Raw genomic sequence first — 24,839 nt, forward strand, 5'->3', positions numbered from 1 at the left:
CTTTTTGTTTATATTGGCAGAGTTTAAGCAAATAAATGACAAATCATGGTACATTACAACCAATGGAAAGTTCTACACATTTTTTTTAAGAGTTGGGGGAAAAAACACATAAAGTAACTTTCAGTTTAAGTGTCAGTTTGGGGCAGTTTTGCAGGATTCTTGGTTAAAGATGGATGCATAAAGCAGTTCCTCCTGAGAAAGAATTTGTGAAAAAATACATTACTCCGGAGTAAGGAGTTGAGTAATAGTTCCAGACCAGATGTGAAGATTCTATCAGATTCTTTGGACTGGGCTTTGAATTCAGTTAAATTAAACCAGTAGAGAAGGAGATTCTCTTTGGTGTGAGTGTTATAAAAGTGTGATTTAAGATCAGTATAGGTGTGTTTTTGGGACTACTGAGATTACATTTTTAATATGCTGCAAAATCTTTAAATTTGTTTAATATATGAATAGATTGGTTTATTCTGTTTCATCTTCATTTTGTTCAAAATAAACTCCTGTTTTATTGTTAAACTTAAATCTGTAATATTGAATGTTTATGTTTCAGTAAAAGACCACCTTGTCACAATCAAACACAAAACAAAGTATGATGCATCAAGCCAGATGTTTATCTGCTATCTGACTAGCCCAGTAATAAAATCAGTTGGGATCAGAACAATGACAGCAATAATTACACTTTACAAGTACTTGATTGACAGTAAAGCTCTTCGAGGTATCTAGCAGTCATGAGAAATGCTACGTAAATGCAAGTCTTTTTTAAAAACAATTTGTTATATTCATAACCGGTTTGGTTAATCAAATATATTTTCTCTTTATTTTTGATGTTAAGAAATGATTGTTGACTAAAATTGACTTGCAGAGCTGTTTTAAAATAGAGATTTAAAATGTTTTTATGATATCAATACATCAGCTACCCATCTGATGCATGCAACTGACTCACAACTGCTCAACTAAGCTGTTTGATTTTTACATTGTTTTACAATAATTGAAGAGATTCTAGAGGATTCCCACTATGCTCTTTGTAAACATCAACAACCTCCTCCTCTCAGCCCACGTTTGCTGATGATTCCAATCTACATTTATTAACTTGTATCAAATTGCATTCTTTCATTTCTCATTGATACCATGTCTTTTATAATACAGTATTTATAAGGGCTGTTAGGTACAGGAGGTTGGGATCAAGTTACAGCTGGGTCAGAAGTGTGCAGTAACACCTCTGATCAAGTTCATTAGAAAATATCTGCACTAAAGGTATTGAATCACTATGCCATGATATTCTCGATTTCATTTTTTAGTTTATTCTCTTACGGGATGTGGGCATTGCTAACTTAGCCAGCATTTATTGTCAATCCCTAGTCACCCTTGAAATGTGGTGATGACCTGCTTTACTGAACAGCCACAGTCCATTTGCTGTAGGCAGACCTGGAATGTTATGATGGACCGAATTCTGGGATTTTGACCCAGTGACATTTCCAAATCAGGATGGTGAGCGGCTTGGAGGGCAATTTGAAGGTGGTTGTATTCTCATGCATCTGCTGCCCTTGTCCTTCAGTGTCAAACACACTGTCTAAGGACCTTTGGTGAATTTTTGCAATGCATTTTGCAGATAGTATATATTGCTGATACCAAGTTTAGGTGATGGAAGGAATGGATGCTTATTGATTGTGATACCAATTAAGTGGGCTGCTTTGTCCTGGATGATGCCAAACTTCTTGAGCATTATCATTTAGCTGTATCATCAAGCAAGTGGGGAGTATTTCACCAACTCCTGACTTATAGTGGACAGGTTCTGGGGACTCAGAAGAGGCACTACTTGCTGCAGTATTCCTAGCCTCTGTCGCCGTCTTGTAGCTTTGTGTTTATATGGTGAGTCCAGCTGTGTTTTCAGAACATTGGTAGTCAGGGATTCAGTGATGGTAACACCACTGAATGTTAAGGGATGCTGGTTAGATTGTCTCTTACTGAAAATAGTCATTATCTGGCGCTTGAGTGGCACGAATGTTACTTGTCAGCCCAAGGTGGGATATTGTTCAGATCTTGTTGCACTTGAACATGGTCTACTTCAGTATCTGAGAAGGTATAAATGGTGCTGAACATTGTACAATCATTAGTGAACATCCCCACCTTATGATTGAGGGAAGGTCATTAAAACAGCTGAAGGAACTCCTGTAGAGATATTCTGGAGCTGAGATGGTTGACCTCCAACATCCAAAGCTATTTTCCTATGCATCAGGTATGACTCTAACCAGTGGAAATTTTCCCCTGACACCCATTGATTCTAATTTTGCCAGGGATCCTTGATGCCACAGTCAGTTGAGTGCAGCCTTGATGTCAAGGGCTGTCTCTCTCATCTCACCTCTGGAATTCAGCTCTTTCGTCCATGTTTGAACCAAGGCTGTAATGAGGTCAAGAGCCGAGTGGCCCTGTCAGAACCCAAACTACACGTCACTGAGCAGGTTATTGCTGGGCAGATGCTGCTTGATAGCACTGTTGATGATATCTTCCATCACTTTACTGATGATCAAGAGTAGACTGATGGGGCAATAGTTGTCTAGGTTGGATTTGACTTGCTTTTTGTGTAAAGGACATACCTGGGCAATTTTCCATATTGTCCATGGGTACTAGTGCTGTAACTGTACTGGAGGAATTTGGCTAATGGACCAGCAAGTTCTGGAACACAAGTTTTCAATACTATTGCTGAAATGTTGTCAGGGCCAATAGTCTTTGCAGTATCCAGTGTCTCCAACTGTTTCGTGATATTACATGAACTGAATTGAATTGACTGATGACTGGTATCTGTAATGCTGAGGACTATTGGAGGAAGCAGAGAAGGATCATTCACTTGGCACATCTTGCTGAAGATTGCTGCTAATGCTTCAACCATTTGCATTAATGTGTTGGGCTCTTCCAACAATGAAGTTTGGAACATTTGTGGAGTCTCCTCCTTCAGTGAGTTCTTTAAATGTGCACCGCTATTTACAACAGGATGTGGGAGGTCTGCAGAGATTAGGTCTATTCCATTGGTTGTGGGATCATTTAGCTCTGTCTATCACTTGCTACCATGCAAGCAGTCATGGTAGCTTCACCAGATTCACACTTCATTTTTAAGTATGCTTGGTGCTGCTCCTGATACGCCCTCCTGCACTCTTCATTGATCCCCTGGCTTGGTAGCAGTGGTTGACTGGGGATATGCCAGGGCATGAGGTTTAAGGTTTTCTGGGTAGGATGTTATTCAGAGAGTCAGTGTAGACTCAATGGGCTGAATGTGCTTTTCCTGCACTGTAAGGTTTCTATGATTCTAAGCAAACAGCAACCATGGAAAGATTAGGAGCTAACATAAAAGGAAATCCTAGTCTTCTATATGCATGCAAGCAGGAAAAGAGTGATTAAAGGATGGGAAGGCTGATCAAAGACCAAAAAGGGAATGGCTGTGTTTGCTGACACTGATGCATTACACGATGCACATCATACTGAGGTCTTTAAAATTAGGAATGGTTTTGATATCGAAAAAATCATGGGGAGAAAACATAAGTAGAAACTATCAATATAAGATAGTCACAAAGGAACTGTATAATAGCTCAGTGTAGATGGGGTTGATTGGATTGTGAAAATGGTACTGGCGAATGTTCTGTGGCATGGGTTTGAATCCCATAATGGCAGATGGTGAATTTTGAATAGAACCTGGAGTTACAAATGATGATATTGCCATCATTGATTATCATAAAAATCCATCTGGTATGCAAATGTCCTACTTGTAACTGCAAACCAACAACAATGTGGTTGACCTTTAGCTGCCCTCTGAGATGACTTAGAGAGGGGCAACTAGAGATGGCCAACAAATGCCAACACTTGCTAGTGACATTGAGAGAATTCAAAAGAAACATCTTTAGCCATTGAGTAGTTGAAGTGAATAGTATAGATGTATTTTAAGTGGTAACTATACAAGCAAATGAGGGAGAAGGGAATAGTTTATGAAGATACATTTACATGAGAGAAAACTGCAGGGAAGATGCTAGTGGAATCTAATCACACACATGGATTAAATGGGCCAAATGGCTTGCCATGAATGCTAACTTATGTAATTTATCCAGTTTGTACTAGCACGTTGCCATTCTCTTGTTTCAAAAGAAAATGTATATATTTTTCTTATAAAAGCTAAGGGAATTTCTGCCATCATTTATTCCAATAAAATTAACTTCTGTCATGTTCTGCAAGGACTGCACATTTGTTTTTGGCCGCTGTTCCTTTTTGCTCTCTGTTCGGGTAAGGTTTAACACCAGTTGTTAAAAACACTTCATTGGTCCTAATTATGAGACGAGAGAGGTTTAAAATGAATAGAGCATGTTCTGTTGGAATGAACAAATGTTACTATCTTCCCTCATTTGGATGGTACACAGAGAATGCACAATGGTGATAAAATATTTAATCATTTGTATCACTTTACCTATTACTAATATAAAGGCAGCTATGATGTAATGTTATGCATTATTAAAGTAAGACTCTATGAGGATTAATGCTGACTTGTTGCCCTTCACACTCTTAAATTTTGATGGTACTGCAATATATATGAAATATCTACGTACATATGTAGGAAGGTTTCATATTCAATTTGAACAGGCTGCAGAAGGATTTTTGTGAAAAGACAATGTGAAATTCACTCTCCAATGGAGAAAACTAGACTCATCGGCTTAGTGAAGACAGACGGGGAGCGACAACAGAAAAAAGTCAGGTTTCGAGTATCTTCTGCAAACAGTGGACGAGTGCTGAAAGAAGTGTATACCGATGGAAACCTGGTGAACTCCCAAGTGTCAGAATGTGCCAGCAATTCTGAGACAGAGCAATGCAGTAGCCACAGCGAAGTGAATGGATATAATGGGCAGCATTTCGCTTTGGAAACTGATGGCAGTGAAAGTGAATGTGATGACTTGCTTCTGTTGGCAAATGCCACCAAAGACAGAGGAATATTTAGAAAGAGAATTAATATCTTAAGTAAAAATGGTACAGTGAGAGGGGTCAAACATAAAGTCAGTGCTGGGCAAGCACTTTTCGGTAATTTATCAAATGGTGCTGTTCAGGTATGTCAAAAATATAAAGATTTTCCCAATGAGCATTCCATTTCTTGTAATGGTAATTAACATGGCGAGCTTCTGATTTTTCTTCATATTTGCTGTATCAAAATATCTGCTGTCATGCAATAGTGTTTCAGAAGTCTGAAAATCAATATGAAAATTGAGGTGATGTTCACATCTTATTCAAATTTTAAATTAAATTTGAATTGCAGTTATCCGGTGGCCCTATTATAATTAAGTACATTGGATTTTTGTTTGCAATTTACTTCTCCCCACAATGCTTGTGTTTGGTAGGAATCTAATTTTATTCACAATGATGTGCATAAATAGATGACTCTCACCACAGTTTGGATGATCTTGTTTATTTCTTGTTGCAGCAAACAATGATGCAACATTGTCAAAGGTCCTCTGTTGCCAGTCCATAGTCTTGACCATGCAGGTATTAAGAAAATTAATGTTGGCAACTGATGCACTTGTGAATTTCCACTTAATGAATTATGTAAAGGTTGACATTTATATCCTTTCCTTTGTAAGTAGACTGTACATTTTCAATTGCAATAACTTAGTTTCTTATGCTCTGAAAGTACTCATTATACTAAATTGTCTGACCACATCTGATCACATCTTTAATATTTTATTCATCTGGATAGGCCTTTGTGAGCTGTAGGATTAATATAAGTCAGGCCGGCCAAGGATGAAATTCACTTTCCGAAGTTAAATTTAATAAAAGGCTTCTTTTATTTCATAAACATGACCTTTGATTCTTTAATTTCAAATTTGTATGAACCCACTTTGTAAATGTGCCTTGTAATTATTTCCCAGTTTGCTTTGCATCATAGCTCCTCTGTCAAAATGCAAACATCTGAAATATGTTATCCCTTACTAAGTACTTTCCATCATTTATAGCCTCATTACGTATGTGTAGCATATTCCTTCTGTTTCATTTGGGCATTTTGTTAGATGTACAGACCAGGGATACTATATGAAAGGTTTAAGCTGAATTCCTGAATAATGTCCAGCCTTATAACTTGTGAGCATGACATAGGTACACTGGGTGGTGTAAAACATTACATTGAATTATGTAGGTTTAACAGTGTACCGCATCTTGTCAATGCATGTGTTTATGTTGGACATGACCCTCATAATATCTGCCTTCATCTCATCCTATTAGCATATCTTTTTATTCTTTTCACCCCTATCTATTTATCTGGTTTCTCTTCACATGCTTTATACTTCTATGTTATTCATCTCAACTATGGTGGGAATTCCATATGCTCACCATTATTTGTTCTAATTCCCTTCCACGAGAAGTAACCCTAAGTCTGCACTTTTCATGGTTTCATTAACTAGATTTGCTACTTTAAATTATTGTGTCACAGTGTCACAAGATTCCTTTGCACTCTTACTTTTCAAGGTGCTTCCTTCTTCCTCCTACAAACACAATTAAACTCAGTCCTTAAGTATAATATTGCTTCCAGATAGCAATTCATGAATGGTGACCATGAAGCTGCCAGTCTTACCGTCACTACAACAAAAACATCAGCAGATGACTTTAAATCTGAGATGAACAATTTCTTTGATTTAAATTCTATGGACCCTTTTAACACTTTGTTTGTAACTGCTACTATTTTTTGCTCAAGAATGACTCTTGAATATTTTCGTGTTTATCCTCTTGTTTAACAATGTAGACTTAATTTGTTAATATCTTTATTTCCTTAATACTAATTGCATTATGTTACATGTCCCAGTGTTGAATTTTATTTGCAATATATCTGCCCACTGGCAAACTCGTCAGAGATGTGTTTGAATATTTGTATTTTCTGGGTACTTTCTGCTTTTGGCTATAAAATTGTATATTCTGTTGTATAAATGCTCCTCTTGAAGATTATTTGAAAGTAACGTGATCAACAATGTTCTATTAATTCTTGCCATTTATATTTATTGGAATACTATTGTTAGTCACTATCTGTTGCTATGTATTGTTTAGTCAGTTATCCAATTTGACCCAAAAATGTACCATCTCATGAATGACTTTCTCAACAGTCAACTGAAGAACAGGAACATTCAGTGTACTCTCTGGTGATGAAGAACATATCAGATTGTCAAATCACAGGATGCACTTTATAGAGTTATGGATTACCATCCCAGACCAAAAAGTCTGTCAGCACTGCACTGACCTGTAGTAGTAAATTTTGGGCATTCTGCCCATGTCAGGAAGGAGATCCTAGGCAATAGAGAGCTGCTAGCTGATTAGTTCAGTCACAGCAGGGCCAGAATTGAGTAGTGACCACAGCAAGGATGACCAGCAATCCATGAAGCAGAAGATAGCTCTGGATCTCCAATTTCAGGGATTTTGCTTGGGCCCGTTTGACAGACTGCAGTGCATGAAGAAAGTAAGGTGTGAGTGGTGAGGGTTGAGGCAACAGAGCACAGGATGTAAACAGGGGTAAACAGCAACATGAGCTACCAGATAAATTCTGAGGAGTGAGGTCAGTTGGAGTGGGACTGAGGACTGTCAGAGCTTCGGCAATGGGAATGGAGCTAAATCCAGAGGCAGAGTTCCGGAGGTGACATCACAATGTAAAAAGTGATGTAAGCTTAGCTGCTTAGGAACCAGGTTGACAGACTAAGTGAGTAGTGCTTGGGGAGAGTTAAAGTACTGACTTTTGTCATTTGTAGTTTGTTAGGAAATGAGTGTAAGAGTGAGAAATTTGATTTTTGTGTGCAGTGGGTACTGGTGTGTAATTGGTTCCTAGATTATTGTCTGTAGTTGGAAAGGATCACAATGACAGGAGAACTCAGTCCCGTGGAATGGTCTTCCTACAATATGTCGGAAATCAGGAACATTTCCAGTCTCCATGGTAACCAATGTATGCAGGATGGGTGTTCAGCTGCAGGTTCTGATGGATCTCATGGATCCGGGATGGACTCATTAAGGAGCATCCATAATGCTGAGGATAGCACATTTGGTGAATTGGTCACACCACCAGTAAGGGCGACACAAACACAGAAGAATTGGGTGACCACCAGGAAGTCCAGTAAGTGTGGGTAGGCAGTGCAGGAGTCCACTGTGTCCATTACCTTCTCAGACAAATTACCATTTTAAATACTGTTGGCCTCTCAGGGGAAGGCAGCAGCAGCAGCCAGATCAGCGGCACCACAAATGACTCTGTTGTACAGATGGGAGGGCCAAAGTGTAGGTGAGCAATAATGATGTAGGACTCTATAGTCAGGGGCATAGACAGGCATTTCTGTGGCTGCAAGCAAGACTCCAGGACTGTGTGTTAACTTCCTGGTGCCAAGGTCAAGGGTGTCTCTAAGGAGGCACAGTATATTCTGAAGTGGGAGGGTGAGCAGCCAGAGTTTGTGCCCCATATTGGTTCTAATGACATAGGAAGAAAGAGAGTTGAGGTCCTGCAAAGGGAATTTAGGGAGTGAGGTAGGAAGTTGAAAAGCAGGACCACTAGGGTTGTAATCTTGGGATTATTCCCTGTGCCACATGCTAGTTAGGCCAGAAATAAGATGATAGTACAGTTGTAAGTGTGGCTAAAGAACTGGGGTAGAAGGGAGGGATTCAGCAATCTGGACCATTAGAATCAATTCCAGGTCAGGTGGGACTTGTACAAGAAGGATGGAGGAGCGCCAATACACTGGCAGGAAGGTTTGCTAGTGCCACTCGGGAGGGTTTAAACTAGTGTGGCAGGTGGGTGGGAACTAGAGCAGTATGTCAGCCTGTGAAGTGTTTGAAGAGAAGAGAGATATTCAGTCAAATAAGTCTAACAAGGAAGAACAGGCAGGGCCAGGTTAACAAACATAGTGGAACTAGTGGCCTGAAGCAAATTCATTTTAAAGCAAGGAGTATAACAGATAAGGCAGATAAGCATAGAGCCTGGATTAGTACATGGGATTACGATGTAGAAGCCATTACAGAAACTTAGTTGAGAGAAGGGTAGGACTGGCAGCTCAACATTTCAGCGTTTAGTTGTTTCAGACGAGAAAGAGAGGGATGTAAAAGTGGGGGAGGAGTTTCATTACTAATTTTGGAAAACAGCTGCACTAAGAGAGGACATCTTGGATGGTTTATCCAGTGAGCCATTATGGGTAGAACTCAGGATTAAGAAAGGTGCAATCGTTATGATGGGGTTACACTATAAACCTCCAAAAAGCCAGCAGGAGATAGAGAAATAGATATGTTAGCGGTTCATGCAAAATGTAAAATAAAAAAACAAGATTGTGCTAGTGGGTGATTTTAATTTCCCCAACATTGACTGGGACTTCCGTAGGACTAAGGATTTGGATAAGGCTGAATTTGTGAGGTTCATACGGGAGAGTTTCCTGAAGCAATTTGTAGATCATCCAACTGGGAAAGGGACTGTATTAGACCTTGTATTGGGAAATGAACCTGGCCAGGGGATCAAATTTTCAGTGGGGGAGTATTCTGGGGACAGTGATCATAATTCTGTCAGCTTTAAGATTGTCATGGAAAAGGATAAGACTGGTCTTCGGGTGAAATTGCTAAATTGGGCGAAGGCTAATTCCAACAGTATTAGGCAGGAACTGGAAATGAAATTGGACTGGGGGCAGCTGTTTGAAGATAAATCAACATCTGACATGTGGGCCAGTTGATCAGAGTTCAGGACCAGCATGTTCATGTGAGGATGAAGGATAAGGATGACAAGATTCAGGAACCTTGGATGACAACAGATATTGAACTTCCAGTCAAAAAGAAAAAGGAAAATTTGTAAGATTTACAAAACAGATATCAAACAAAGCTCTTGAGGTGTATAAAGGAAGCAGAAAAGAATTTAAACAAGAAATTACAAGGTCTAGAAGGAGCTATGAAATGTCATTGCCATTTGAGATTAAGGAGAATCCCTAGGCATTTTACATGGACATTAGGAGCAAGAGGGTAACTAGAGAAAAGGTCATCCACTCATTTCAAAGGAGGCAATTTTTGAGTGGAGCCAGAGGAAGTGGGTGAGGTCTATAATGAGTACTTCACATTGGTATTCACCAAGAAGAAGGACATGGATGATGATTAGTCTAGAGAGGGGTTGTTTTGATATTCTAAGGCATATCGATAATAAGGAAGGGGAGGTTTTGGGTGTCTTGAAATACATTAAGGTAGACAAGTCTCCAGGGCTTTATTGGATCTATCCCAGGATACTGAAGGAGGCAAGGGAGGAGATTACTGGAGCCTTGACAGAAATCTTTTTATCCTCTTTAGATATAGGTGAGGTCCCTGAAGACTGGAGAATAACGAATGTTGTTCCTATAATAAAGTTGGGCAACAGTAATTATCACCATATGCTTTCTTAACAACCCTGTTCATTTGGGTGGCCATTTTAAGGGATCTATGTACCTGCACACCAAGATCCCTCAGTTCCTCCACACTGCCAAGAATCCTATCCTTAATCCTGTACTCAGCTTTCAAATTCGACCTTCCAAAATGCATCACCTCGCATTTATCCAGGTTGAACTCCATCTGCCACCTCTCAGCTCATCTCTGCATCTTGTCAATGTTCCGCTGCAGCCTACAACAGCCCTCTAAACTGTCAATGACATCTCTAACCTTTGTGTCGTCTGCAAACTTGCTGACCCATCCTTCAATCCCCTCATTCAAGTCATTAATAAAAATTACAAACAGTAGAGGCCAAAGGACAGAGCCCTGTGGAACACCACTCACCACTGACTTCCAGGCAGAATATTTTCCTTCTACTACCACTCGCTGTCTTCTGTTCGCCAGCCAATTCTGTATCCAGACAGCTAAGTTCCCCTGTATCCCATTCCTCCTGACGTTCTGAATGAGACTACCATGGGGAACCTTATCAAATGCCTTGCTGTGGAGAAGGAGAGAATTAGGCAAAATGGGAGGATAATTAATTGGGGAAGAGGAAACTATGATGCGATTAGACATGAGTTAGGAAGCATGGACTGGGAGCAATTGTTCCATGGTAAAGGCACTATAGACATAGAACATAGAAAAATACAGCGCAGTACAGGCCCTTTGGCCCTCGATGTTGCGCCGATCCAAGCCCACCGAACCCACACTAGCCCACTATCCTCCATATGCCTATCCAATGCCCATTTAAATGCCCATAAAGAGGGAGAGTCCACCACTGCTACTGGCAGGGCATTCCATGAACTCACGACTCGCTGAGTAAAGAATCTACCCCTAACATCTGTCCTATACCTACCACCCCTTAATTTAAAGCTATGCCCCCTCGTAATAGCTGACTCCATATGTGGAAAAAGGTTCTCATGGTCAACCCTATCTAAACCCCTAATCATCTTGTACACCTCTAACAAGTCACCCCTAAACCTTCTTTTCTCCAATGAAAACAGCCCCAAGTGCCTCAGCCTTTCCTCATACGATCTTCCTACCATACCAGGCAACATCCTGGTAAACCTCCTCTGCACCCGTTCCAGTGCCTCCACATCCTTCCTATAGTATGATGACCAAAACTGCACACAATACTCCAGATGCGGCCGCACCAGAATCTTATACAACTGCAACATGACCTCAGCGCTCCGGTACTCAACTCCTCTACCAATAAAAGCCAGTACGCCATATACCTTCTTCACCGCACTATTTACCTGAGTGGCAACTTTCAGAGATCTGTGTACATGGACACCAAGATCCCTCTGCTCATCCACACTACCAAGTATCCGACCATTAGCCCAGTACCCCGTCTTTTTGTTACTCTTACCAAAGTGAATCACCTCACACTTACCTACATTGAACTCCATTTGCCACCTTTCTGCCCAGCACTGCAGGAGGGGGCACGAGAAAGGCTTGGCAGAACGGATTAGGGAGAACACAAATGCATTTTACACTTATGTGAAGAATAAGAGAATGGTCAAAGAAAGAGTAGGGCTGATCAGGGATAGCATAAAGAACTTGTGTGTGGAGTCTGAGGAGGTAGGGGAAGCCCTAAATGAGTTTTTTGCTTCTGCCTTTACGAAAGAAACAAACTTTGTAGTGAATGAAATCTTTGAAGAGGGGGTGTGCATGCTGGAATGGATAGAGATAGAGGAAGCTGATGTGCTGAAAATTTTGTCAAACATTAAGATTGACAAGTCGCCAGGCCCAGACCAGATTTGTCCTCGGCTGCTTTGGGAAATGAGAAATGCAATTGCTTCGCCACTTGCGAAGATCTTTGCATCCTCGCTCTCCACTGGAATCGCACCTGAGGACTGGAGAGAGGCAAATGTAATTCCTCTCTTCAAGAAAGGAAATAGGGAAATCCCCGGCAATTACAGACCAGTAAGTCTCACGTCTGTTGTCTGCAAGGTGTTGGAAAGGATTCTGAGGGATAGGATTTATGACCATCTGGAAAAGCATGGCTTGATTAAATGCAGTCAACACGGCTTTGTGAGGGGCAGGTCATGCCTCACAAATCTTATTGAGTTCTTTGAGGATGTGAGTATATAAATTAATGAGAGGCATAGATAGGGTCAATAGATGGAGTCTTTCTCCCAGGGTAGAAATGTAAAATACCAGGGGCATTGGTTTAAGGTGAGAGGAGGAAAGTTTAAAGGAGATATGCAGGGACAATTTTTTACACAGAAGGTAGTAAGTGCCCGAAATGAGCTGCTAGGGAAGTGGTAGAAGTAGATATATTAGCAACGTTGCAGAAGCTTTTAGACAGACAGACAGGCAGGGAATAGACAGATATGGACCATGTGTAGGCAGATGGGATTAGTATAGCACCATGGTTAGCACAAGCATGATGGGCTGAAGGGCTGAAGGGCCTATTCCTGTTCTATGAGTTGCCTCGATGGGCGCAGCAGATTTCTAAAGGATTAATCGATTTTCCTGTCCAGTGAAATGGATGTTTCCCAAATTGCCACTGCTTTCCCCTTCAGATGGAAAATTGTATTGCAGAGAGAATGAAAACTTTAAGTGGCTATTATTTGTGCAGTTAAGGACTTATGGTTGGGATGGCTTTTAGATGCTTTATTTGATTTAACTTAATACGGGAGACAGCTTGAAATGGTCTGGAAGCTGGGGCAGGTCACTTACTTTATGAACTCTCTCACCTGGCATGATGGTTTATTAGTTCTCATCACTCACTAGATTAATTACATCATCAAATTAAAATATCTCAGGCATAGCATTAATTTCATGTGCAAAAACATAACTTCCTGTAAAGAAAGTTAATGTCAGAGTTTGGAATTGTAAACATCCATGTGACAATACTTTATGGGAAAAGCCTACCTAAACTTGTAAATATATATGATGAAAAATGTAAATATCTTGCCATTTGATTATGGAAAATTGGCAAATAGACATTGCACCATGTGGTTTGTTAATGAACCCATTTAATCTGTTTGTGGAAAGCACGTCCAAAGTATAGTTTCAGTAAAATATTTGTTTTAGGAAATTTTACTGCACGCTCTCAGAATCAAAAATGTGGTCTGTGTCTGCATATATTTAGCTCACTGCATTCAACAATATGTGCTTTGTGAATGTGCAGCTTGCAATCAGCATTGACAAAGGCTGAAACGTTGGAGCATGTGATCCTTTAACATTTGAAGAGCTGAAACTTCTGTTGCTTTTTCCAGAAAACAATTGAGAGAGTCTGGAGTTTCAAAAAAGTCAGTCACTAATTCATGATGGTATTAACAAAATGGCTTACTCACAGACAGGAAACACCTAGAGTAGGTTTCTGTCAGCGTAATGTTCCTTTATAAACTGAGTGGGAACAAGGTGACCTCAGTGCACTCTCCATAACCTCTCCCATGTGCTATAAGCTGGTTGCTGGGGTATCCTGCTGACTCATTAATGCGCTGGGACACATCAGGCACTGTTGGTAGTGTTTCAATGGGTAGAAATGGATAGTTTGGTCCTTAAAGGCAGCAGCACCATTAAAGGGGCAGGCACACAAAAGCCATGAGAGAAAACTGGACTTTGTTGTTTTTTTACCAATATATATCATGATTATTGGTCATATTTTTAAAAGTTAATCTATTATGGTGTTATTTGAATATCAATAACCTTCACAATAATTTTCTTCATCCATGAATGTGTTCATGCTATCGTCCTAAAGATGGGATGTTGGCAAGGGCATGCCAAGCAACAGCCCTAGCGCCCCTGCACTCTGCCTTATACTGGTGGGTCAAGGTCAGCATTCTGTAAAGAGCAGGAGATGGAGAAGTAGGGAAAAAAAAGGGGAGTGTGTGAAGAATGATGTTAAGGGAATAATAGCTGGTTTGATTGTGAGATTCTCAAGCACGGAAGTCACTCCTAATCTATGAAAGTTTTGCGTGCCTTTATTAGCTGAGGTATAGAATTTGAGAGCAAGGATGTGTAGCTGGAACTGTACAAAACTGTATGACACATAGCTAGAGATTTGTGCATGGTTGTGGAATCCACATTATCAGATGGATGTGACTGTAATGGAGGTTATGCCGAGAAGATTTATCAGGATGTTGCCTGGCCTAGAGAATTTTAGTTATGAAAAGAGATTGGATAGACTGGGATTGTTTTCCTTGGAGCAGAGGGGAGACATGATTGAGATGTACAAAATTATGAGGGGCATAAATAGGATAGACATGGAGGAACTTTTCCCCTTGGTGGTGGGACAAATCACCAGGGGCATGGATGTAAGGTAAGGGGCAGAAGGCTTAGAGTGACATGAGGAAGGATTTCTCAGTCAGAGGGTAGTGGGAGTCTGAACACACTGCCTGTAAGGATGCTAAAGGCTGAAAACTTCATAATATTTAAGAAATACTGATGATGGCAGCTTTTACAGGAGCTGGTGCAGAGTTTTTAAAAAATAATTTCTGGAATGCGAGAGTCACTGTCTGGCCAGCATTTATTGCCCATCCCTCGTTGCCCTTGAGAAGATGATAGTGAGCTGCCTTCTTGAACTGCTGTAGTCCATGTTCTGTAGGTGACCCATAAAGACCTTAGGGAGGGAATTCAAGGATTTTGACCCAGCAACAGTGAAGGAATAGTGATATATTTCTAAGTCAGGATGGTGAGTGGCTTGGATGGATACTTGCAGATGGTGGTTCTCCCATCATCTTCCAGATTGAAGTGGTTGTGAGTTTAGAAGGTGCTGCCTGAGCATCTTTGGTAAATTTCTGCAGTGCATCTTGTACATGTATACACTGCTGCTGTGTTGCTGGAGTTGCACTCATCCAGGAAAGTGAGGAGTATTCCATCACACTCCTGACTTGTGCCATGTGGATAGTGGATAGGCTTTGGTTTAAATTTTAATCAGGTGGGTTGGCTGTCAAGTTCGAGGACTGTGTATGTGAGAGATCATCATTGATGTAACATTGCAAGAACCTCACCAGAAAGTGGCCTGAACTTAACTTGTTAGTAATGATTCAAAGTGAATTTCTATTTCTCATGTCATATCTATATAGAAAATGTTAGTTTGATGCACACATTTTCAATATCTGTGCCCCCTGAGCTTCCATGTGTCATGTGAAAATGTCATGTAAGTGATAAATTAACTGGATAAATACGTCTACATATGTTGGACATCCTCTATTGGCATAGGCACAAGTGACACTGGATGAACCACATCTCATTCATGCATCTTTTTTCTAGTTTGCACCATTGATGTTGGAAACACACAGTTATTTAATTTTCACAGCAACATATCATTTGCACAGTTCATTACCTGCTGTTGAAGATGATTAATTTCCTCATCCACTTAGTCTTGAGAATAGTCTTATGTCATTCTTTAAAAATAAAATATGGTATCATAACTTCAGCAGCATCAGCCTAAATTTTTAACTTCCTGACTCTGGAAAGTAAAAGGCATTTCAAATGTGGCAGATAGAAAAGAGCTCAAGCAGAGATAGCATTATGAAGGCAGGTTAATGGTAAAGCAATGTGCCGGAACCATGATATTAATTCATATTCTTGTAATTTCATATTATGCACTTAGGTTATTAAAAAGCCAGACAACTAAAAATATCTACACATCCTGTTTTAAGATGTCAAAATGTCTGATTAGAATAAAAATATGGCCCTTGAGATGCTGTTTCCCAAATTTCTAATGCAAGTGCTCTGTAATAGGATGTTCAAAATGCTGAACATGCAATCTTGAATAGCTTGAAGGTGACTTTGTAGACAGGTCTACAGAAACTCTGAAAACCCACTGGTGTAAGGAGGTTGGTATAAGTCCCAGGGAGCTATATGTCTGTGGCCTCCTGCTAATACCACCAAACTTGTGGGGATTGGGATAGTCCTTGCTTTGCACAGTCACTGTCTGCTGTACTGAAGTGCACCAAGCATACCTGTCACACTCAGGAAGCTGCAAAATGCATACAAGGAGTACCATTTTCAGAAGTGCATTGTGCGGTCCTGCAATGGATGGAATTCTGGTTCCCCAGAAAAACAACCTTTTTGTGAAAGGCAGCTGGAGGATTTATCTCTTGCGATGTGAATTGCAAATGCCTCTCTCCAGATCCCCCTCGAGGTTTCAACTCTTCTGCTTTACACTGATGGTAATTTTTATGGGACCGGATTTTCAAAGCCAGAAAGCATTCAGGTATTTTCTGAAATGGGACTACTCCTCAAACTGCACTGTTGGTCTACCCACACCAGGTGGACTGAAATAGTTCAAAAACACACATCATCACTCAGTTGAGATGGGCGATAAATGCTGGGCTAGCCAGCAATGAAATGTACCATGAAAGAATTAAAAAAAAACCTTGATTTAGAAATAAAAAATAATATTTTATTGATGTTTAATTGGCATAACACTTGCATTCAAAAGAATTTGTTTAAAAATGCGACGGTGAGAGTCAAACAATTTTAGTTCATCTTTGCAGAGTATTAAGTATTATGTCATCTGTTAAAATAGCTAATTAATTCTTAAATAAATCTACTTGTCCAGGAGTAGCAGTGGCGATCTTTAATCTTATAATGTGATGGTTATGTGGTGGCGGTCATAGTAATGCTTAAACATTACCTGATGTAGCTCATGAGTACTATTCTGCCATGATCATCTATGTATCTGCAGCAGAGGAGGACAGTGGACTGAGAAGCTCCTTGATTCTCTGGTATCAGTTTTCCATAAGCCTTTTCTCTTGGCCAGATGAGCTTTTCATTTCTCTCACCTCTTCCAATGCCCCTCCAGGCACTCAGTCTCCAGAGCCCATGGCTGTCATCAATTATCTCCCAGTTTTAGTAGGAACATCCACCATGATCATATCTGCTTGCTGGTTTCCTGATAACAGAGGAATGGACATTCAGGAGGTTGTGACCTATTGATTAGTTAACTGAATAGGAAGGTCTTTGGGTATGTGGCAATTATCCAACTGATGAATGCAGTTGAGCCAGTGCAGATATCATCCGTGCTGCAATCAGTGTATGCTGGTGAAATTAGCATACACCAGCACCTCTGAATTGATGACTGTTTCCTATCAAGTAAAGTCACAAATACATCTATAACAGTAAATATGGAAATTCATCAATCTTTAATTCTGTAAGTAACATTAGTACCTCATAACTTCCAGGAAATGACCATCTCCAACAAGAGAGAATTTCAACATCATGATTTTATATTCAGCAGTATCACCTTATTATATCTGCCAATACCAACATACTGGGAGTTATCATTGACCTGAAACTGAAATGAACCAGCCATATATATGCAATGGTTGTAAGAACAGTTCAGAGGCTGGGTATCTTGTGGCAAGTATTTCACCTTCTGTTATTCTAAATCTTGTCCACCATTTACGTTTATGATGAGGAGGATTGAATATAAAATGTAGAGGTTATGACTCAGTTATAGCAGTGAGAAAACATCTGAAGCATTGTCGAGCCCACTCCTATTCCTGAAAGGAGGTGATGGGTTGGAAGAGGCTTACAGAAGGTTTCCCAGACTAATACTTGGAATGGATGAGTTTTCTTAAAAAGAAAAATTGTTAAGGTTAGATATGAATCTGCTGGAGTTTAGAAAATGAAAGGTGACTTAACTGAAACATCTAAGATCTTGAGGAATCGTGACAGGGTAGAATGGAAAGAATTTTTCTTCTTCAGTTTCAGAAGTAGGGATCACTGTTTAAAGGTAAGAAATCATCCATTTAAAACAGAGATAAGCCAAAAAAAATCAATAAAGGTGAGTTTTTGGAATTAACGCTGAAAAGGCAGTGGGAGCAGGTTATTGATATGCAAGGTGGTGAAAGCTTATTGAAGGTAGATGGGACTGTGGAGTTTTGGTTGTGATTAGATTAGTCATGAATTTTTATGAATGATGGAGCAGACTCAACAGGCTGGAGGTCTGACTCCTGTATTTTGTTTGTATGCTCTTATAAGGCACAATGTAATGGAATAGTTTCTACTTGCCTGGATAGGTGCAGCTCCAACAACACTCAAGAAAGTCAACATCATTTGAGGAAAAGGCAGCCCACTTGATTAGAACCCAGACATCTACCTTCAACACCCCTTCCCTTCACCACAGGTGCACAGGGCAGCTATAAACGCTACCATAAGTTGCATTGCAGTAACTTACCCAGCCTCTCCAACTGCACCTTCCAAGCACATGTTATCTTCCATTTAAAAGGAATAGGGCAATAGATATTTAGGAACACCATCAATTGCGAGTTACGCTCCATGTCACACCATTCTGACTTGAAATTATAATGCCTTTCTTTCAGTGTTGCTGGGTCAAGATCCTGGCACACCCTCGCTAACAGCATTGTGTGTGCTTCAACATCTCAAGGAATACAACATGTTTAAGAAGACAGCTCACCTCTGTCTTCTGAAGGCCAATTAGTGATGGTCAATAAATATTGGCCTAGTCAGTGATGATGACATTCCATGAATAAATAAAAATCTGATTTTAAATAACTGAAAATTTCTTTCAAAAATAGCTTGCTGAACCATATACTAGTTAGTTTAGTGTTCAGAAGCTAATTTCTCATTTGTTGGTTAATTGATGTTCCGAAACCATTTCCTCAGTAAATTAAAACAAAATTGTATTTCAAAGCTTGCATATAAGTGTCTAAACCAGAAAATATAGTTCATTTTTAAAGACCTACAAATGAATGCAGTTAGCAGAAATTTGCATAGTTGTATTGACTAGTTTCTAGAGAGATACGTTCAAAATATCGTGGAAAAAAATCACAGAAATATGTTTGTGCTTGATATATCATCTGCTTAAAATTCAGGAATACTATGTTGGTTTTGGTGATTTTGGGTAAGTTAAGCTTTATAGACTGCACAACACATTGCAGAAACTCCAGACATAATTAAACTAATACAACACAGTATTGTGAGATTAATGCATAACTGAAGGTTGAATCTGTTGGATGAACATTGAAGTGATTTTTCAGATCCCATGACAGTATTTGAAGTATAACCCAAGAAGTGCTGATGGTGTCCTGGCCAATCAACCAATGTTACTGGAACTGGTTACCTGGGCTTTTATCTTATTGTTGTGGGTAGAATTTAGTGCACGGTTTGGCTGCTGCATTCATCTACCTTACATTATTTATCACTCTCCAAAGCAATCTAACTTTATTTTATACTCTCACATGTATTTGGACAGATAAGAAGCCTATAAATATCTACGCAATCTCAATCTTAAGTTATTGAAACATTTGATAAAACCAATCTGCCCACTGATTTTTTAATCCATTAAGATGTCCTGCAGATGTTATAAGTGTTTTCCTATTTTTTAAACTTTCCTTTCACGACCCTAAACCTTTGCTGTATTGCCATGATGTAGTCGGTGTGAGTATTTAGGGTTTGTTTTCATTGCTTTACTAAATATTGCAGAACTATCTCTTTATAATGAGACCATGAACAAGCAAAATCATTCTTTATTATTTAATGCTCTGACATAGAAGTCCAATTTTGACCTGGTGTCTGAATTAGGTCAAAACCTGATGTGTGCTGAATGTGGCATTCCTGAGGCACATTGAGAGCCCCCTACTCCCCATAACAATGAAGATCTTGGAGCTGTGACACAGTTTTACTTTTACATATTCAAAATACTTTGCTGGGCATCTCCATATTGGAATGGTCTCATGTTTCCCCAGTTACAGCTCCAGCACCTATCTTTCTCAATGGGATCTGCCATCAGCCACAGACTTGGGAGCTCTCAATGGTTTTCCCATTTGTGGAGTTCACCTACAGTTCTTAACTGGGTTGGGCACCTAAAGATAATCACTGAGAATGTCGGGTGAGTGGATGGACCTTGAACATCAGCACCTGGAAATCTTTTAGGCTGGCATTATAAAAATGAAGGTGATAGAATTCTGTGCTATGTGTGGGCTGGTTAATAGACTATGCACCTTTAACATGATCTCTGCAGCTTGAATTCAGTTGATTTGGCATTTTCCTGCAACATTCTATTTTCTTAGTTTATTGTCTCATTGTCAAGCCTGATGAATGACAAAGTCAGCTAACACTCTGGCCTCTTATTAGCCAAATAAAATTTCACCTACTTTATTTCTAATACAAAGTAACTCATCTTTATTCAATTAAAATATTCTTTGCCACTGATAAATTGAGTTGCAAATCCTGCTGAGATCTTTCTGTAAGATCTTGACTGTTTTTGTTTGAGTTCAGTATTCACTCTTATTTGATGTCCACACTGAACCTGCTTCTTGCTTAAGATAGGATAATTCCTATCTTCCTATCCAGGAATAAGATAATTCCTGAAGAAGGGCTCATGCCCGAAATATCGATTCTCCTGTTCCTTGGATGCTGCCTGACCTGCTGTGCTTTTCCAGCAACACATTTTCAGCTCTTGCTTAAGATATCCTGTCAATTTTACATGTTGGGTCCAGCAAGCAGCTCTGGAGCACTCCACTTAACACCTCCATCTTTGAAAGATACCATGATGATAAACCTTTGATAACACGATGGGAAAACTTTGCATACGAATTTCCTCATAGTCCAGAGGAAATCATAAATATTTCACTTTCACCAACGGTTAGCCTGAAATATTTACTCCCTCAATTTGTGGAATTAATTACTTACTTGGTGACATGCTACAAAATGAGTTGTTTATATAGTTTATGGTAGCTGTCTGGCTAAATATCGAAGGAACAGATGGTGAGTCCCATGGTGGTTTTGTTTCACCCGTCCTTTCACCAGTTGCTTGTAGGACACAATGTGAGATAGTGGAATAATCTAATCATTTACTGCAACTATGTCTCTCCAAGGGAGAGGGTCCAAATTGGTGTTGTGGTTTTGATTTTTTCTGTCTCATTGTGAGAAATTACAATTCTAGTAATATTTAAATAGATATTTGTTGGTTACAATTTCAACTGTTCTGATTAGTTGACAGTTGTATGTCTTAGCTGTTTTGTATCCAGATCACTGATTTTCTTGTTTGTAACATCTAGTCAATCTCAGAAGCACGTGTAGTGTGTCAAAATTCACAGCAGACACGAAGGTGAATGATAGAGCAAAGTGTGCAGGGGTCACAAAGTCTGCAGAGGGATACAATACATTAAGTGAGTGGGCAAGGGTCAGGCAGATGGAGTACAATGTTGCTAAATGTGAGGTTATCAATTTTGGTAGGAATAACAGTAAAATGGATGATTATTAAATGGTGAAAAATTGCAGCATGCTGCTATGCTGAAGGACCTTGTCCTTGTTCGTAAATCACACAAGGTTGGTTTTTCGGTGCAACACGTAATTAAGAAGGCAAATGAAATATTGTCCTTTGTTGCTAGAGAAATGGAGTTTTAAAATAGGGAGGTTATGCTGCAGCTGCTGAGGCCATACCTACAGTACTGTGTACAGGTTTGGTCTCCTTACTTGAGAAAGGATGTACTGGCACTAGAGGGAGTGCAGAAGAGGTTCACTAGGTTAATTCTGGAGCTGAGAGAGTTGGTTTATGAGGAGAGATTGAATAGACTGGGATTATACTGATTGGAATTGAGAAGAATGAGGGGGGATCTTATCAAAATATAAAATTATGAAGGGAATAGATAGGATAGAAGCAGGGATGTTGTTTGCACTGACAAGTGGAACTAGAACTGGAGAGGCATAGACTCAAAATAAAGGAGAGCAGACTTGGGACTGGTTGAGGAGGAACTTCTTCTCCCAAAGAACTGTGAATTTGTGCAATTCCCTGCCCAGTGAAGCACTTGAAGCTATCTCATTGCATGTTATTAAGGCCAAGGTAAATTTTTGATCAGTAAAGGAATGAAGAGTTATGGTAAGTGGGCAGGTAAGTGAATCCACAAATAGATCAATCATGATCTTATTGAATTGTGGAGGAGGCTCAACGGGCCAGATGGCCTACACCTTCTCCTATTTCTTATGTTCTTATGTTCAGGAAGGTTAATAGCATATGGCAGTATTCTTTTTCTGAAAATGAATGTTCCATTCTGGTGGAGGGGAAGCAGCAGCAATATTTGGGTGCATAAGGAATGGCTGTTACAAGGATGCCAGAAAAAAAAAAGATGTCAAAGGTCATTGTCCTAATGTGAACATGTAAAATCAGAATTAATGTCTAAGGAAATGTTCTGCTCCAGGTAGGGCTGTTCACGTTTCAGTGTCGCCTCTTAAGGCTGCAGCACCTTGATTATTCCACACTCTCTTCGGTTGTATACAAGCTTGCCCCGTCAGAAAACTGAGGTTAGTGTGTGCCTTTAAAGTGGTTATGGTGGGGTTTTAGGCAGATTAGTACCCTGCATTCCGTGCATACTGAGCAGAAGAAGCAAGTGTGCACAAGGAGACATTGTTGGCAAAAGTGTAAGCATTATGCAGGATGAAAGAAATGTACAGAAAATTGTTTGCACTGCTTCTGAGTTGAGTACCAGGTAGCCATGATGAGGAGGTGCAGGTGTTGGGCCGGGGTGGACAAAGTTAAAGATCACACACCAGGTTATAGTCCACCAGGTTTGTTTGGAAGTACTAGCTTTCAGAGTGCTCCTCCTTCATCAGGTAGCTAGTGGGGCAGGATCATAAAACACAGAATTTATAACATAAGGTCATTATGTCATGCAACTGATATGATATATTGAACAAACCTAGATTGCTGTCAAGACTTTCATCTTTCAGGACAACATCGATCACAACACCGTGAAATCCTGCCATGGCAACCACTGCAAGACGTGTCAGAGTGTCGACACAGATACAACCATTACACGTGGGGACACCACCCACCATGTGTGTAGTAGATACTCATGTGACTCAGCTAATGTTGTCTATCTCATATGTTGCAGGCAATGATGCCCCAAGGTAAAGTACATTGGCGAGAATAAGCAGATGTTATGACAATGGATGAACAGACACCGCACAACAATAACCAGACAGAGGTGTTCCCTCCCAAGCTGGGAGCACTTTAGTGGTCAGGAACATTCGGCCTCGGACCTTTGGGTAACAGCCCTCCCAAGGTGGATTTTCGGATATAAAATAATGCAGAGTGGCTGAGCACAGGTTGATAGCCAAGTTCAATACCCATGAGGATGGCCACAGCCAGGAACTGGGGTTCATGTTACACAACAGGTGACCCCACTACACTATACACTCTCTCACACACACATATCTTTACATACTCATGCAGACCCTCTCTCATACACACATGCTCTCTCAGATACACCCACATATACCCCCCAAACTCACACCCACGCACACACACTATTACATGCTTATACACCGTCACGTTCAAGCACACACTATACCAAGCATGCACGTACATACCCAATACACATTCCCCACCCCAAACACACACACATACACACACACAAACAATTTCTCACTCTCTCTCTCTCTCTCTCTCTCCATGTCCCTCTCCCCCTCTCCCTTTTCATCTCTCCTCCTCTTCTCTCTCTCCCTTACATGCATGTGCACACACACACCAATAAGCCTTTGGGGTGAATTTGCATTTGCAGAATTGTATTTGCAGATACATTCCATTTTGCTTAAAAAGCACACAATCTGCAGGCAGTCAATCCATGTGACATTTTATAAATTCCTACTTTGGAAGTAGAACCAGTCTGACTCAAGGTTGGAAAACAGACAGACTCTAACGTCACACCTTTAATGCATTGTCTCAGCTGAGATAGCACCTTCTTTTTTATAAAACCTTAAGTTATCTCGGGAATGTGACTTGAAAGAAATTCTGGGAATTGCATATTAATGAATCGAAACCTATAACCCCTTTCTAAGAGATGAATGACTTAACAGCAATCTAGGTTTATTCAATATATTGTATCAGTTGCATGACACTATGATCTTTAACTATAAATTCTGTGTCTTATGATTCTGTTGCATTAGCGACCTGATGAAGGAGCAGTGCTTCGAAAGCTTGTACTTCCCAATAAAGCTATTAAACTATAACATGGTGTTGTGTAAATTTAAACATGCTACCAGGTAAGCAGAGAGACGTGTATGGAAGTAGCCTATGTGTTTTGAGGAATGACTCATACGGTGCTGAGCAATGGATAGCGTGTTTAAGGAGTTGGTGAGTTGTATGAGCACGCAATGCCAACCATTGCTAACATATGAACATAAAATAAAAGCAAAACACTGCTGATGCTGGAAATTTGAAATAACACAGTTAGTCCTGGAGAAAAGCAATAGGTCTGACAGCATCTGTGGAAAGAGAAACAGAGTTAATGTTCGGAGTCCAATATGTCCAAAGCTGATGTTTTTTTCTATACTTGACAGGAGGGTAGGAGGAGTGAATGAAAAGGTTGGTGTGGTTGTCCAGAGCAAAAGACAGGGAGAGTGCTAATGGCGCCGTAGGATGATGAAGTGTAAAATAGGTCTAAATGATTGATGTGAAAAGGACAATAAGAGCAAAGCCAGATACAAAAGAAAGGTCACAG

At 40.0% G+C, this 24,839-nt stretch overlaps 1 protein-coding gene across 2 annotated transcripts in view; it reads left to right on the plus strand.

Moving 5' to 3' along the window:
* Nucleotides 1-4,526: 4,526 nt before the first annotated feature.
* The window catches only part of grxcr1a (glutaredoxin and cysteine rich domain containing 1 a), a 102,320-nt gene continuing 82,007 nt past the window's right edge, over nucleotides 4,527-24,839 (plus strand). For both annotated transcript variants that reach the window (XM_043692026.2, XM_087990551.1), the window contains exon 1: nucleotides 4,527-5,075. In XM_043692026.2, the coding sequence (XP_043547961.1) occupies nucleotides 4,665-5,075 (411 nt within the window). In that variant the 5' untranslated portion in view covers nucleotides 4,527-4,664. The remainder of the gene's footprint in view (nucleotides 5,076-24,839) is intronic.

This window comes from Chiloscyllium plagiosum, unplaced genomic scaffold, assembly GCF_037043375.1.
Source record: "Chiloscyllium plagiosum isolate Xiang-an unplaced genomic scaffold, Cpla_swu_hap1 HiC_scaffold_1, whole genome shotgun sequence".
In the NCBI taxonomy this organism is placed as follows: Eukaryota; Metazoa; Chordata; class Chondrichthyes; order Orectolobiformes; family Hemiscylliidae; genus Chiloscyllium; species Chiloscyllium plagiosum.